The sequence below is a fragment of the Aquarana catesbeiana genome, linkage group LG10 (assembly GCF_042186555.1).
Source record: "Aquarana catesbeiana isolate 2022-GZ linkage group LG10, ASM4218655v1, whole genome shotgun sequence".
NCBI classification, from domain to species: Eukaryota; Metazoa; Chordata; class Amphibia; order Anura; family Ranidae; genus Aquarana; species Aquarana catesbeiana.
Window position 1 is genome coordinate 16,853,454 of NC_133333.1, and position 14,474 is coordinate 16,867,927.

The following is a 14,474-nucleotide window of genomic DNA, read 5'->3' on the forward strand; positions in this document are numbered from 1 at the left end:
GTCACATGACTGCAGTCCTGTGATCCACAGAAAAAGTACAGCAAAACGAGCTTTGGCTACTACTTTAACCACTTACGGACCGCCCGCCGTCATTGTACCTTGACGTAGAATATCAGGGTTATGGCAGCAGACAGCTACCATAACCCCGGTATATTCTTAAAGGGCAATCTTTAAAATAAAAGTGGTCTCCGCGTCGGATTCGCCATGAGATCACTTTTAATCGGGATGCCACCTCTCATCACACTCTGGCTGTCTCCACTGCTTGCTGGTAGCGGCGGAGACAATCGAGTCCTCTCCCCTGACAGGCCTGGAGCCTAGCAATGGGTATGTAGCAGCAGCAGTAAAGAAAATGAAAAACAAATCAGTTCAGATTTATGAAAAGGGGGTGTATTTTAAAAAATCTTCTAAAAACGGAGGGTATATTGGAATTTTACCATTAAATACAAAGTTTGCCATGCCTTTTTTTTTTTCCCTTTCCCAAAAAAAACCCCCAAATCATTCAAACACAGGTCAAGTATCCATAGATAACTGTTTACTTCAATAAACGGTTCTGTTCCAGCTTTAAATCGCATCATATAAAAAATATACAATAGCAAGGTAAGGGGGTGGGGGGTGGGGGCGCGAAAAAAAAAAAAAAAAAATAAGACATTCCAAATCTTAAATCATTCTGACAAAGAAATACCTTTTTTTTTTCTAAAAAGGTGTTCAATATAAAAAAGGAACTCAATTCCGCAGCAATGTTTAACAAAGAATTGACATTAAAGAAAAATGACCCTTAAAGGGCTTGTCCACTCTTTCGTGTGCCAGTTCTGTCTCTCAGTACGGCAGCAGAGTAGAACACTCTACACACTTCCTCAGGGTGACCATAAAATGGTAGGAGCCCAAGAAGCATCACTGATTGGTCAGAACAAATAAGCAAAAATGTTATTTGGGCACCCAGCCATCTGCTTTCTATATGTTCACTAAAATCTTCCCCAACAAAATTTTCTGTAAATTTACATTACTACTGCAAATTAAACAATGAAACTGGAAAAACCCGCCACAATTAAAAGGTGGTATAACAAAAAGATACAATTTATATGAAGTTGATAAAGTGGACATGTCCTTTAAGAAGTCTCCATACCTCCTTATAATGATATATAAGCAGAAGATATCAGGTTATATTTCTCATTTAATGGCAAAGCATCTTATCTTGGACCTACAGGCACACCATGCGATGCATCTGTGGTACCTAAATGCGCCAAACAAATCTTCAGCCGTTTCCAATAAAAAAAAAAAAAAAAAAAAGGGGGCTCATTCCAAAGTGTTGCAACCCATAGCAGCCAATCAGGATTAAATGCTGTAATCAAGCCCGTACATTAGCAATTCTGATTGGTTACTATTAGATTACAGCATTTTAAAAACATGTCTACTTGCACCTTACACAAGCACCACCCCCCCCTCTTCATACTATGGCAGGGACAATGGTGTTATAAAAAAAAAAAGGGAGTGGATTCTCGCCAATGCTCTATTAAACGGAGATTGTTGTGCTCCTCACATAAAACACGCAGATATCGGCTCTGCTGAGCTCAGGCGGGAGAGGTAGACGGCACAAATTCTGGGGACTCCTGGCAATCGGCACTCTTTGAAGGAGAAAAATCGGCGTAAAAATAAGTTGCCATACATATAAAAAAATAAAGTCTTAAAGGGCTTTGGAGACTCCGGATCATTTCTTCTGTTTCGGTGGAGGCCTGCAACAGAGAACAAAAAGGAAATTCATTTGGGGTGGGGGAAGAGCATTATATATTACAGAGCTGAGATGTGTGAAGGCCGTACATTGAGAGCAGTGCTGACCTTTGTATGGGTTTAGACCAAGTCTTATAATGAACTATGTGGACCCCCTTCCATATGATGGTATTCAGGTGAAGGGTATTGCTCATGCTACAGCATAAAAAGACATTGTAACCACTTCCGGACCGAATATATACTGCAGCAGGGTGTCGCAGCTGCTTGAAACACACCTGTACATTATTGTCCGCGTGCCCTGGTCTGGGGCGCACGCCACCAGCAACCCACTTCCGATGTGATTGGACATGGCAGGAGCCAATCAGCGGGTCGACGGCTGCTGGCCTCCCACAATCGCTCTGGGGAATGACAGAAGGGCGGTCTGCTAATATAAACAAAGCAGACAGTCCTTCTGTCAGACCAATTTGAACCGCCGCAAAAAAACAAAAAAAAAAAAAAAAACCAGGAACAGAGAGATCTGTGCTTCCTGCTAATCAGATCTCTGTTCCTGCAGTGAGTCCATCCCCCAGACAGTAAGCACACATAAGGAACACCTTTAACCCCTTGATCGCCCCTGATGTTAACCCCTTCCCTGCCAGTGTCATTTATAGTGTCGGTGCATCTTTTTTCAGGTCATCGCTTCCAGGTTACCAAAGCCAATCCGGTCTTTGTTCGGCTCTCTGATCAGCCAGCGGAAGCGCTAACTGGTCAAACGGGATTCGAGATCCCGGTAAAGTGGCGGAGGGGAGGGAGGTATAACCACTTGAACTCTAGCGATATACGGGTACGATGCTGGTCATCAGATGGTTAATACCTAGCTGCCTATTTCTAACCTTGTGTAACATCAGAAGTACCCGGTTCATGCTTTGCTCCATCACACCCACCTGTAGATGCCGACCACCACTGCGTGGTCCCTCTCATAGGGCTCCAGGGTCAGCTGCTCCTGGGGCTTCATGTTCTCCTGCTGCATCTTCTTCACTTCCGATGCAAAAACAGCCTCCGGAGCCGCTGTCGAGTCAATGCAATTTGCCTAAGAAAAAATAAATTTAAAAAAATGGAGGCTTAACGCTTTTGTGATCAAACGAAAGGCTGATTACAGGAAAAAAAATAAATAAAATCACTGGACAATCTTGAGGTTGGGGACAACCAGCCTCACTGACCCTCTCTTGTAAGCTTAGGCAGGGGGATGTCTTCTGTGGTCAGACATGTCCTACAAACTCAAACAATCTCCAATCCAAATATAGATGGCCAGATAGGTCTGCAGAATCTCTAAAATGTATGCAAAGCCTTTTTTTTGGGGGGGGGGGGAAGATAGACTAAAGGTTTGAACCCGTCAAGTTAATGCTGTGTTCCCAATAGATTCTTGGAGTCATCTCCCCTTGCTTCCTGTCATGTTTAAAGGAGCTGTAAAGGCAGAAGGTGCATTCTATGCATTAGGATAAAAAAAAAAAAAAAAAAATCTTCGATGTGTAGAAGCCTCCCCAGCACCCCATCCAAAAACTTGACAGGGGCCTTACCTCTCCCATACTATCTTCGCCCAAAAAAATAATTTTGGCTTTACATAAAAACTTTAAAAGTGAACCTGTACTTTCAACAGCAACAAGTTCGCTCTCAAGCAACTGAAGCTTTCAAAACAAAAAAATAAATAAATGAAATCATTGTTCCTGCAACAAAATGATGGAATGTTTTCTCTCCAGAAGGCAGCAAGTCCGGACTCCACTGTCCTGAATTGCTAAATCCAGAATCTTCACATCCGACAAACTCCATGGTGTGTCAGCTACCAGCTGGCCCCGGTCACTACCAATGTCCTGTAGTGGCTTTAGAGGCCCAATGCAGGAGAAACAGCATGCACCGGAGGAACACAGGCAGAAGTGTAGGTATGAGGTTACAATCATATATTGCAAGTATAAAAGCGCACAGCTGGAGCCAACGCGTTTCGGCGAAGTTGCCTCCTCCTTCAGGGCTGTTGGTACTTGCTTACGGAGGTGGGAGAGTACCATGGTGGTACCCAAATTTCTTGCAATGGCAATGTGCGGGCTTGAGATAATGCAAAGCTTGCTACCTTTGCATTATCTCAAGCCGGCACTCTGCCATTTCAAAAAATTCTGATACCACGGAGCCCACCCACCTCTGTAAGAGAGTACCAACAGCCTTGAAGAAGGGGGAGGCTATTCCTCCAAAATGCATTGGCTCAAGCTATACGTTTTTATACTCTCAATACAGGATTGTAACCTCATACTAGAAGTTGCATTCCAGACACATGGTGCGCCCCCCCCCCCAATCCAAGCACCGTTGCACTCTGTCGCACTAGTAAGGTAGCAGCCCAAGCCCATTGTGAAGTTCAGCTATCCAACATCAAGTCTTATTAAGAACGCCATTTTTTTTCCCTCCTTTTGTACCAACCTTTATAGATATGACAAAATGGCCGCCATTCTTCAGGAAATTGTGGGCGTTTAAGGCTACAATTCTGGTCTGATCTGGCTGCGCAACATCGGCGAAAACGACATCGACCATTCCTGGGAAGATGAGGGGTTTGAGATTCAGTCAAGGTGGAAGAATACAATTGTGAACAGGTGGAAGAACTGAGACATAGCAACATGCATCATGATGCAACCATTACCTAGCAACATGCGGTATTTGTGGGGGTGCCTGGCATCCTCGATAATAGGGATGATGTTTGTGCGCTTTTTGGCTACGTTGATGAGATCGCGGCCCGATCGGTGAGAGAACTCCACAGCGTAAACCAGGCCTTCCTGTCAAGCAGAACGTTGACACACAATGAGCAAGAGCGGGATTTTATACTAGAACATCCTTAGATTCCTTAGAGTAAGGACAATCTGAATACTTACAGGGCCAACCAGGTCAGAAACGTGGGATACGGTGGTTCCAGAAGCAGCTCCCAGATATAAGACTTTAGCACCGGGCTTTATGTGGATCTGATCAACGCCACCCAAGATGGCGGCTGCCAACTTCGATCTGAATGGATTCCAAGTTCTGTACTCAATCTTTGTTTCTCCTTCCTGCAGAGTTTAGAAGATCAGGTCAGCCTATCTGTATCATATCCTCATCTATATTACATTAGGAGTAAATGCCTACAACTAAATACAATAACCCCAAGGAGATACAAAAAAAAAAAAAAGTGACTGAAGGCCACTCCTTAGTCCAGCGGAGGGTCATAAGTAGCTCAAACAGAGCAAAGTCTGCTCTTCACAGATCACAAGTAAAGCCAACATGTCATATCACTTCCTTTAATCTGACAGGGAGCTTTAGGGCTCTCGTAGATCTCGTCTCGTAAATTGCTAATAAATACAGTATGAATTTTCGGCTCAGTATATATTATATATGTGCAGGCGGACATTGAGGGCCCGGCAGCTGCAGATCAGCTTCTGCTGTGAGGTCCAGAATCACGTGTGTATAATAATTAGCATATATATATATATGTGTGATGATTCCAAATAAATAAACAAGTGAAAAACAGCAGCACTCACACACATGTACACATCATAACAGAAAATAAAAATCAAAAAGTGTTGCGCTGTTACTCCATGATTATATAGAACATCCACTAAAGCCCATTAAAATGTAGTGAAAAAGGGGAAAAAAAAGTCCAAAATTCCAACTAAGTCCATATAGTAAACTTAAAAGAAATGCCAATCCAATTTCAATCGGTGCAGACACCCGGTGCTCCCCACAAGAAAAGTATGGTAAATATATCTGCTTACCAGATACTAAGACCTCCCCAAGGTCTATACGCACTTCAGTGAGCATTCACCCCTCACTACAGGTAGAACTACTTTATACCTATAACCACAAAGGGTTAAATGTGTTCCCTCAGTGTGTTCTAACTGTAGGGGGGGGGGGGGATGGGCTCACTAGAACATGGCAGATCACACTGGGAGCAGTAGATCCGTCATGTTGCTAGGCAGAACAGGGAAATGCCTTGTTTACATAGGCATCTCCCTGTTCTGCCTCTCTTCCTTGCGATCGCGGGCTGCTGGAAAACAACGAGTCCGTGGGCACGCTCTTGGGGCATCCGCCCGCTAGGCGGGAAATACAAAAGGACGTACGGGTACGCCCTTTTGTGCACTCGTGCCATTCTGTAAAATCGGCAGTCGGTAAGAGGTTAAACGAATGTTGGGCAATGAGTCCATCTTCCATGTGATTTGTTGAATGGTCGGACTCCGGAGTTCCTTTGACGGATAATCACTGAGGGATATCCCTCTGGAATCCAATCAAGTTGGATGGATAGCTAAAGTGGTTATTATAATGGGGGGGGGGGGGGGGGGGCATTTTCTTTAACCACCTTAAGATCGCCCCATAGCAGTTAGTTTTACTGCTACAGGGCAGCTCTCCTGTGCAGAATCACGTGTGTGTGTGTGTGTATATATAGATGGATAGATAGATATCTATCTATCCATCTATATATACACACACACACACACACACACACACACACACACACACACGTGATTCTGCACAGGAGAGCTGCCCTGTAGCAGTAAAACTAACTGCTATGGGGCGATCTTAAAGTGGTTAAAGAAAATGTCCCCCCCCCCCCCCCCCCCCATTTCACTCTTCTAGCCCCCAGGGTGCTGTAGAAGGCTAGCTATGTGGTCAGACAGGATACCTTTCCCTCATGGCCGCCAGATAACGCAGCTAGCAAGCAGATGGCTGCACTGATGGCAAGCGCTCGTCTGGCTCACAGCTTTCCAAGACAAGTACCGGCAAGAGGAATGCAGAGTGGAGCTGGCCTCAGGAAAGTGCTTGAAGCTGTGGATGAGTGCCAGCTACCAACGCGGTCATCTGCTTGCCGGCTGTGTTGTTGGACAGGTATGGGGAAGGATAAAGCCCAGTCCATTTAGCTAACTTTCCGCTGCATGTAGGACAGGGGGAGGCAACCTGGGGCCCTCCAGCTGTTGCAGAACTACAAGTCCCATCATGCCTGTAGGAGTAATTGTAACTGCCAGCCTTGCAATGCCTCGTGGGAAATGTAGTTCCACAACAGCTGGAGGGCCCCAGGTTGCCTACCGCAGATGTAGAAAGTTTGGACAAAGTACCTCATGTAGTGGGGGCAGAACACTGTAGAAAATAATGAGACTTCTTTAACTACATCTGAACAAAGCTGCTAATGTTCAGAATTAGGATTCCCCTTAGGACATGGCGGCTCTATTAATCCAAACTGCTTCATTTCTACACACCTCCACCGACATCCTCTTCTCCCCATAGACTGATTCGCCAGGAACGAGATTCCTTGTCACCAGAGCGTCCTCCTTCCCTCTGCAGATGAACACACCTGCAAACACAAAAAAAGTAGCGTCACCTGCGGCCGGCGTGACTCGATCCTTCAGGATGATGACCTGCATTGTTCTACAGGACAGACTCCAGGCAATAGTGGAGGAAAAAATTACCTTCATGTCTATGTGGTTCCACCACCACTTTCCTTCCTGCTCCGAATCCACCTCTTCCCCCACCGCGGCCGCCTCCTCTTCCTCGAGGTCCGCCCCTTCCTGCATTGTAACAACATAACATTGTAAGTACATTAAAAAGGACAGCGGAGCCCTGAGGAAGCTCAACCCCGCATCCCATACAATCAGAGTCCGGCAACATTTCCCTAACTGGATCGTTCAGAAGGTTCACAATTCCTCATCAACCGCTTCCGGCATAGGCTAACTATGTAAGAGGACCTACCTAAATGGTCCAAACAATCAGACCCTTGCATGACAATAGTTAGTAGATCTAAAGATTGTACAGCAAGACTATAACATGTATGGAAAGATTGAGGAGGGATCTCGGATTCCTCCTGTATCGAATCGTATTGTAACTGTACAGTCTGTCCTCATGTTGTAAAGCACTGCGCAAACTGTTGGCTCTATACAAATCCGGTGTAATAATTGTACAACCAGATTGTGATGCGTGTGCCCTGCCCCAAAGTCCATAGAGGAGCAATGTTAGCATGCAAAGTGCACCAATCCCAGCAGCCAATCAGGACTCATTCTTTGAGAGGTCCAACAGGAAGCTGGTTTCATCTCTGTAGCGCTTGCTATTAAATGAACACGTTGCAGATGGGGGAGGGTTTGGTCACCGCTGGGTGGTGTACTAATCATTTGGTTGGGTTGTACTTAGCGCAGGGCTCGACAAACCCCGGGCGCCAGGTCGCATTTGCGACTAGAATTAGCGACCTGGCGCGGCATAGCTGGGGATATCCTGTCTCCGTGCGGACTCCGTCCTCCCCCCGCGATCGTATCGGCCCGCGCCGGCAATTGAGGCCACGGCTTTGTGTCCTTCTGGAATCTGGCGCCATCTTGTGGTGGCCGTTGGTATTACAACCAGCAATGCTAATGCAATGCTAATGGAGGCAGCGCTGCGATACCTGCCTGTTTTCACTGCCCGCCCATCTCCTTCCCAAAGTGGAGAAGAGAAGGAAGTGAATATGGGGATAGCCTATTTTTTTCATAATAGCTTTTATTTTTATTTATTCATATTTTTAAAGTAAAAACTGTTTTTTTTTTCCTTAATTAAAATGAATTTATTTGTTATCTCCCTGCTTGGCCCCTTTCACACGGGCTGTCTGATCTTAGAGCCCTTTCTCACCAAGCCGTGGGGGGGCGTCGGCGGTAAAGCAGCGCTATGTTAGCGCCGCTTTACCGTCGTTTTAGTGGCACTATTCGGCCACTAGCGGGGTGGTCTTTCTGTGTAAATTTAAGATTAGTTATTTTTTACATTGAAAATAAAGCTTTGTCGGTCGTTTAAAAAAAAACCTGGCTCCTAACTTTTTTAGCTGGCTCCTAGATTCCAAACAAATCTGTCAAGCCCTGACTTAGCGTCTTACTCCTGCAGGAGGCACAATACCCTAAGGCAGTGATGGTGAACCTTGGCACCCCAGAGGTTTTGGAACTACATTTCCCATGATGCTCAACAACACTGCAGAGCATCATGGGAAATGTAGTTCCAAAACATCTGGGGTGTCAAGGTTCACATTACTGCCCTATGGTCTCCTAATGATCCGGCTATTTCCTTCAATGAACGAAAGAGAAAAAGTACAATTCCTTCTCTGTGGTTCCCTTACCTCTGCCGCCACGATCACCAAATCCTCCTCTGCCGCCACGATCACCAAACCCTCCTCTGCCACGTCCTCCAAAACCGCCTCGGCCTCCGCGGTCACCGAACCCACCTCGGCCTCCGCGGTCACCGAAGCCTCTGCCACCACCTCTGGGACTGAATCCTGAAAAAACGAGAAGAAAAAAGTGAGACTTCTGGTCAACACAACCACTAAAACTACCGCAGGGTTCACCTCGGGCGTCTCCTCCTGCAATGGATGGAAAGCCATATCAACGGCAGCCTGATATCAATTTGCAGAGAACCAGCAGTGTGATTTCAACTCTGATTCGGGCACTAGGACGATCTCATCAGCTTCGGTGCAAGCTAAGGTGCCCCCCCCCCCCCAACTGTAGGGCCCCAGAGGAGCATGGAGATTGCTGGAAACCATAATTTCCTTTTTTTGGAGGTCATGTTCAGCCGGCCTGCTTTGCTCAATTACAGTGAATATATATATATATGAGCTTTTATATGAATTATACTATAGTTCTATCAGAAGGTAAGGATGTCTTGCGCGGGGGGGGCGTCTCTCCCCTCAGAATGGAAGGACGCCTCGCCTGGGGGAGGGGGGTTGGGGGCGTCTCTCCCCTCAGAATGGAAGGACGCCTCGCCTGGGGGAGGGGGGTTGGGGGCGTCTCTCCCCTCAGAATGGAAGGACGTCTCGCGTGGGGGGGGGAGGGGATTTGGGGGCGTCTTGCCCCTCAGAAGGGAGGGACCAGAAGGAAAATCTTTATATTGTGGGTTTTATGGGTGGGATGTGGTGTATATACAGTGCTTGTCATTTTTTTTGGGGGGGTGTCCTACTGGTAAGGGAAGCCTCACACCTCCCCGGCAGACCCTGACCACCCATCCCCCGGGTGTACATAGGGGGTGCAGACAGTACATTGATATATATGTAGAGCTGGTAGATTTTTTATCTACTGCTGATAGGTAAATCTAGTGGGTTACTTGTTAGGTGAAGTTAGATTTGCCTCTGTTCCAGCTTGGCTGAGTTGCGGGTAGTTTCACACTGCGCCGGTGGGTGTCGTCACCATGGGCCAGTGTTGGAAAGGCAACGTGTTGAAGCGTATGAGTGCTCCTCTGTCCTGAAGACAACTCGGTGGAGGTGGTCCTCCAAGTTGCATGCTGAGAGAGGGTACTTATGGGACAGACGCCATGTTTGGGGGTTCGTTTTCAGCCACCTGCTGGCCCTCCTGGCCGACAGGTATGCGTTAAGGAGCTACCTCGTGGCCCTCCGATCGGGAGGCCCACGATGCTGCGGCGCATTAGGAATACCACCTCGTGGTCAGGAACGAGTGATTGCTACATGTGGGGGGCGTCGTCCGGGATTTGTTGGCCATCGGGAAGTGTTTCACCGGGAGTTTACGGTGAAAGCTGGACTTTGTCAATTTCTCAGGAGAAGAAGGGGTTAAAGTTGCAGGACTTTATTTCTGACTGCGTAGGCGGCGGGCGCCAGTGAAAGCCCGGGAGCTACGTGATCAGAGGAACAAGTGGGAGGAGCCTAGCCTACTTGTTGCCGCGTGTATGTGTGTTGGCGCCAGAGAAGGAGAGGCCTCGTGATCGTGCTGAGAAGATCAGAGTGTGGCCATGGCTTTTTCGGTGATGCAACCAACTGTAGGACCTAAGATGTTCACTACCAGCACCGCTGCGGGTGTTATGCTGACCGGAGCCTTGCTTACGGGTACCGGCATTCATTTGAAACCGCAGGGGAGGTTTGTCCTTTATACAGTCGGAGATATCGAAGGGCTGGGCATGCTTTGCCACAAGTGTGAAGGACTGGCCATACATCTCCGTCCATTTGTTCGCTGCCCACAATGTGGAGAATATTTGTTTGTGGTGGAGCAACCTACCATGTCGCCCCGTGCTTATCGTATGGACTGGGCTACAGGTATCGCCACAGTGGAAGCTGCTACTACTGTTGAAAAAGAACGGCAGGCCGTGATTTCGCCTGTTGTCACCGAAAGTGTTCCTGAGAGAGATACTGTGGTAACTAACTCATCAGCGGACATTACTTTGATTTCCGCATCCACTACGACTATCTCTGTTGTACCTGTCCAGAGGAAGGTGGGATACGTAAAGGCTTCCCGCGGCCGTGGTTGAGGCCTACCCCTGAGACTACCGGAACCGGAGAGGTCCGCGTCAGGAACGGGTGAGAGTTCACAGGTGAATGTATCTGGGACTTTGTGTAAATACTTGCCGGCAGAAGAGTTGAGAGATTCGGAGATAGATTCCATGTCGGATCTCTCCGGAGATGATGATTTATTTGAGACAATGTCACAAGAACTGTTATGGGCTCAGGGTGAAGATGTTGCTTCTGCCTTGACTTTCTCAGAATGGACAGCCCTGGATTCTGGGAGAACATCGCCTTGTGTGGAGCCACACAGTGCTATCAAGGAAACATTGCCTAAAGTTACTACTTTGTTTCCAACACCCATCGGGTCTATGGTGAACAAGTCATTGAACTCTTCTGTGCCCCCTGGTTTGGGGAAAAACAGATCGTTGCCTAAACTTGCACGTTTGCAGAGAATGCTTAACAAGCATGTGGCCAGGGAATATGGTCTGGAGTTCCTATATGTTACTCTGGACATTATGCAAGAGATTGAAGCTAACCCGGGAGCTCTGGTACAGTGAAGCTGTTTGGGACTATTTGTCTGTGCCTAAGCCTTTCCGGAAAACTGGATGTTCTGTCGCTATGGATGAACGCTTCAGTGGATGTTTCCTACACTGGAACTATGGTCGGCACATCTATGCTGACAAAGTGGTCATTTGCAGACCCGGAAAAGATGACGTTGTGTACTTCATTACTACAGTGGATAAACTGGTAAAGACTAGACATTGCCAGATCCTCGGTTCTACTGGTGATTATGGATAAAGAACTGTGGGGTATGTAGATAGATAGTGTCAGTGTTCAGAGATCTTCGTGATCAAGATTTGATGTTCAGCTCTGTGTTTCTAAATCCAAGGCCCGGTTTTACTAGCTGGACTTCCTTCATTTAAAAGATATGACATACCTAAATATATATAGGGATGGACTCCTCAAATAGTTTTAGTTGGTTCCTTAAAGGGAATGTAAGAAAGATTTTAAGAAGAGAGTTTCATTTTTATTTCGGAATGAGACTTTGCTCCTAAACTGTATATATCTTGTGTGTGTGTTTAACTTTGTTTCTTTTCAGGAGCAAGTGGACATCCTATCAAGCTGTTAGGCTTTTCAGCTAGATAGATAGTGGGGTTGCAACAGTATTAATGTGGTTATGTTTACGGATGTGAACATATAAAAAAAAAAAAAAAAAAGGAGGTTGAAATTGTAATGTCTCTACTGTCTTCCTTTCTTCTTTGCTTTAATCCAAGTTTTAAGTTCAAATACCTACTCTCAGGCTTGGGAGTTATTTTTGACAGATGTTGAGGACAACGTCTATTGTAGTGGGGGGGGTATGTAGCGCTGGTAGATTTTTAATCTACTGCTGATAGGTAAATCTTGTGGGTTACTTGTTAGGTCAAGTTAGATTGGCCTCTGTTCTAGCTTGGTTGAGTTGCGTGTAGTTCCACATTGTGCCGGTGGGTGTCGTTGTCACCATGGGCCAGTGTTGGAAAGGCAACGTGTTGAAGCGTATGAGTGCTCCTCTGTCCCGGGGACAACTCGGTGGAGGTGGTCCTCCGAGTTGCATTCTGGGAGAGGGTATTTATGGGACAGATGCCATGTTTAGGGGTTTGTTTTCAGCCACCTGCTGGCCCTCCTGGCCGACAGGTATGCATTAGGAATACCACCTCGTGGTCCGCCGTCGCTGCGGCGTGTGGGTGGGCCCAGAAGCCTGTCTGGGGCCTACCACAGCGGCAGAGGAATGGTCCTGAGCTGTCTATCCTGTGTGAAGAAGCTGGACAACCGAGGAGATCCCAGGGGAGGACCCGTCATGGAAGGATCACGCAGAGTGCTGGTCTGGAGAAGGGCCTGGTGACTCGGGTGGAGGACATATCCTGAAGTAATCTTACTGCATAGTACTGCCGGGTTGGCTTAAAGGTTCAAGTACTGTGTCTGACATTCATCATAAACCATTACATCCTGTGGAAGAGGATCGTACGGGTTTCATTCCAAACAAGTCTGTGGCAGGGACTTTTATTCGTGCTACGTACTGGCTGCTAGGCAAGTGAGAGAGGCCTATCCAGGCGGGCAAAGATTGAATTCCATAAGGGGATCACATTCAACTACAAGTGTTCAATTCCTAATAATGTACTAAAGAATACTAAGGAAAGGTATTCGAGCTTCCCTGCAACTTTCCTGCTACTTCCTTGATTCCCTGTTCATTAAAGCATTGGAAAAAGATACTCAAGTGTTTGGTGCCTACATTGACCAGAGGTAAACTCAACGGGACCCTAGACCCGGTGCAACGGAGGTATAGAGAGTGAAGGTAACAGCCCGCTTTAAACCAGCAGCTCCACCGAGAGTTATTGCTACATATAGGAGGAATATTTGGGGGCGGCCATAGATATGAGATGTCGGTGGATCTGGGGCCCTTCTGTGGACAGATCTCTGCTGAACATACATGTTTATATAACGGGGTCTCTCTCTGGTATCCATCACATGGGGGGGGGGGGAATAATAGACCCCCCCCCCTTTACGAGATCGGTCAGCTGAGGATCGTCTGATGTCCCATACACATACAATCAGACGGCTCGGGTTCATCTCATACAAAAGTAAATAAATAACACACACAAGTAACAGAGAGCGGACTATGATACAGATAATCAGCTTCCTATGCCAAAGGACATTATATCCGGGGGTCTCTGCGGCTGGGGAGGGAAGCAGAGGACGGCCTGGCTCCCTTCGATGCCCGGGAATACAGCTGGGAGCGCCCCCGCCGCACAGGCCTCACATCCCCGACCTCTCCTCTCCGCACAGCCGGGCCCCCCCCCCTCCTCTCTCCCGGCTGCACCACGTGCTCTCACCTGGCCTCATGTCTCCGTCCGCGCGACTCTCACAGCGATCACCAACTCAGCACGTGTCCGCTCTACTCAAGACCCAACAGCCTCCACGCCAAAAGGAAGGGGCGGGGGATGCGCAGGTGGTATCCTGCAAAAGGGCGGAAGTGGGTAGCAGACATTTTTGTTGTGGGCAAATCTCAAAGAAGTCGAAATTGATAGCTATTATTATTATTATTATTATTATTATCACAGTGCCTTGGCAATGAGTTAAAAATAAATAGGTTCATCACTCCCTGAAGCACACATTGCATGTGATTGTACAATCTTATTTAGATCTGCCAACAGTTGTGTAGTATAGGGGCCTGCCTGATTGGATACAAATTGGTTCATTTATGAAGGTCCTTCTATTCTATTACATAGATTGATTGCAGACCTCGTTTCCATCTTTTCTTCAAGCCAAACCCGAACTCTTTAGCGGCGCTCTGTGGTTTTTTTGTAGTATATAGAAGCCGCCGGTCACGGCACGGCTCCTGAAGAAACCGCTCGAGCGGCCCGTTCCTTCAGTGCGCATGTGCCGATGACGTCTGTCCGTGCAGGTTTAGGAGATCTTCACGGTACTTACAGATAAGCCGTATTATAGGCCTTACTGGTAGGTAAAAGTGGTGTAACAGGGTTAACAACCACGTTAATCTAGGGTG

At 47.1% G+C, this 14,474-nt stretch overlaps 1 protein-coding gene across 1 annotated transcript; it reads right to left on the reverse strand.

Annotated features, from left to right (window-relative positions):
* Window positions 1-510: 510 nt before the first annotated feature.
* On the reverse strand, window positions 511-13,930 carry FBL (fibrillarin). Its single transcript, XM_073601717.1, has 9 exons — window positions 13,801-13,930; window positions 8,831-8,986; window positions 7,173-7,271; window positions 6,963-7,057; window positions 4,614-4,784; window positions 4,385-4,517; window positions 4,168-4,280; window positions 2,649-2,794; window positions 511-1,730 (listed from the first exon to the last, which is right to left on the reverse strand). The coding sequence occupies exons 1-9, from the start codon at window positions 13,808-13,810 to the stop codon at window positions 1,706-1,708; spliced, it is 948 nt and encodes a 315-aa protein (XP_073457818.1). The 5' UTR covers window positions 13,811-13,930; the 3' UTR covers window positions 511-1,705.
* Window positions 13,931-14,474: the final 544 nt, after the last annotated feature.

Excerpts from the sequence above, each read along its gene's own strand:
- FBL (XM_073601717.1), bottom strand. Across the intron at positions 7,272-8,830 it reads TGGTGATCGTGGCGGCAGAG|GAAGGGGCGGACCTCGAGGA; the intron begins GTAAGGGAACCA and ends GTTACAATGCAG. Across the intron at positions 4,281-4,384 it reads CAAATACCGCATGTTGCTAG|GAATGGTCGATGTCGTTTTC; the intron begins GTAATGGTTGCA and ends TCATCTTCCCAG.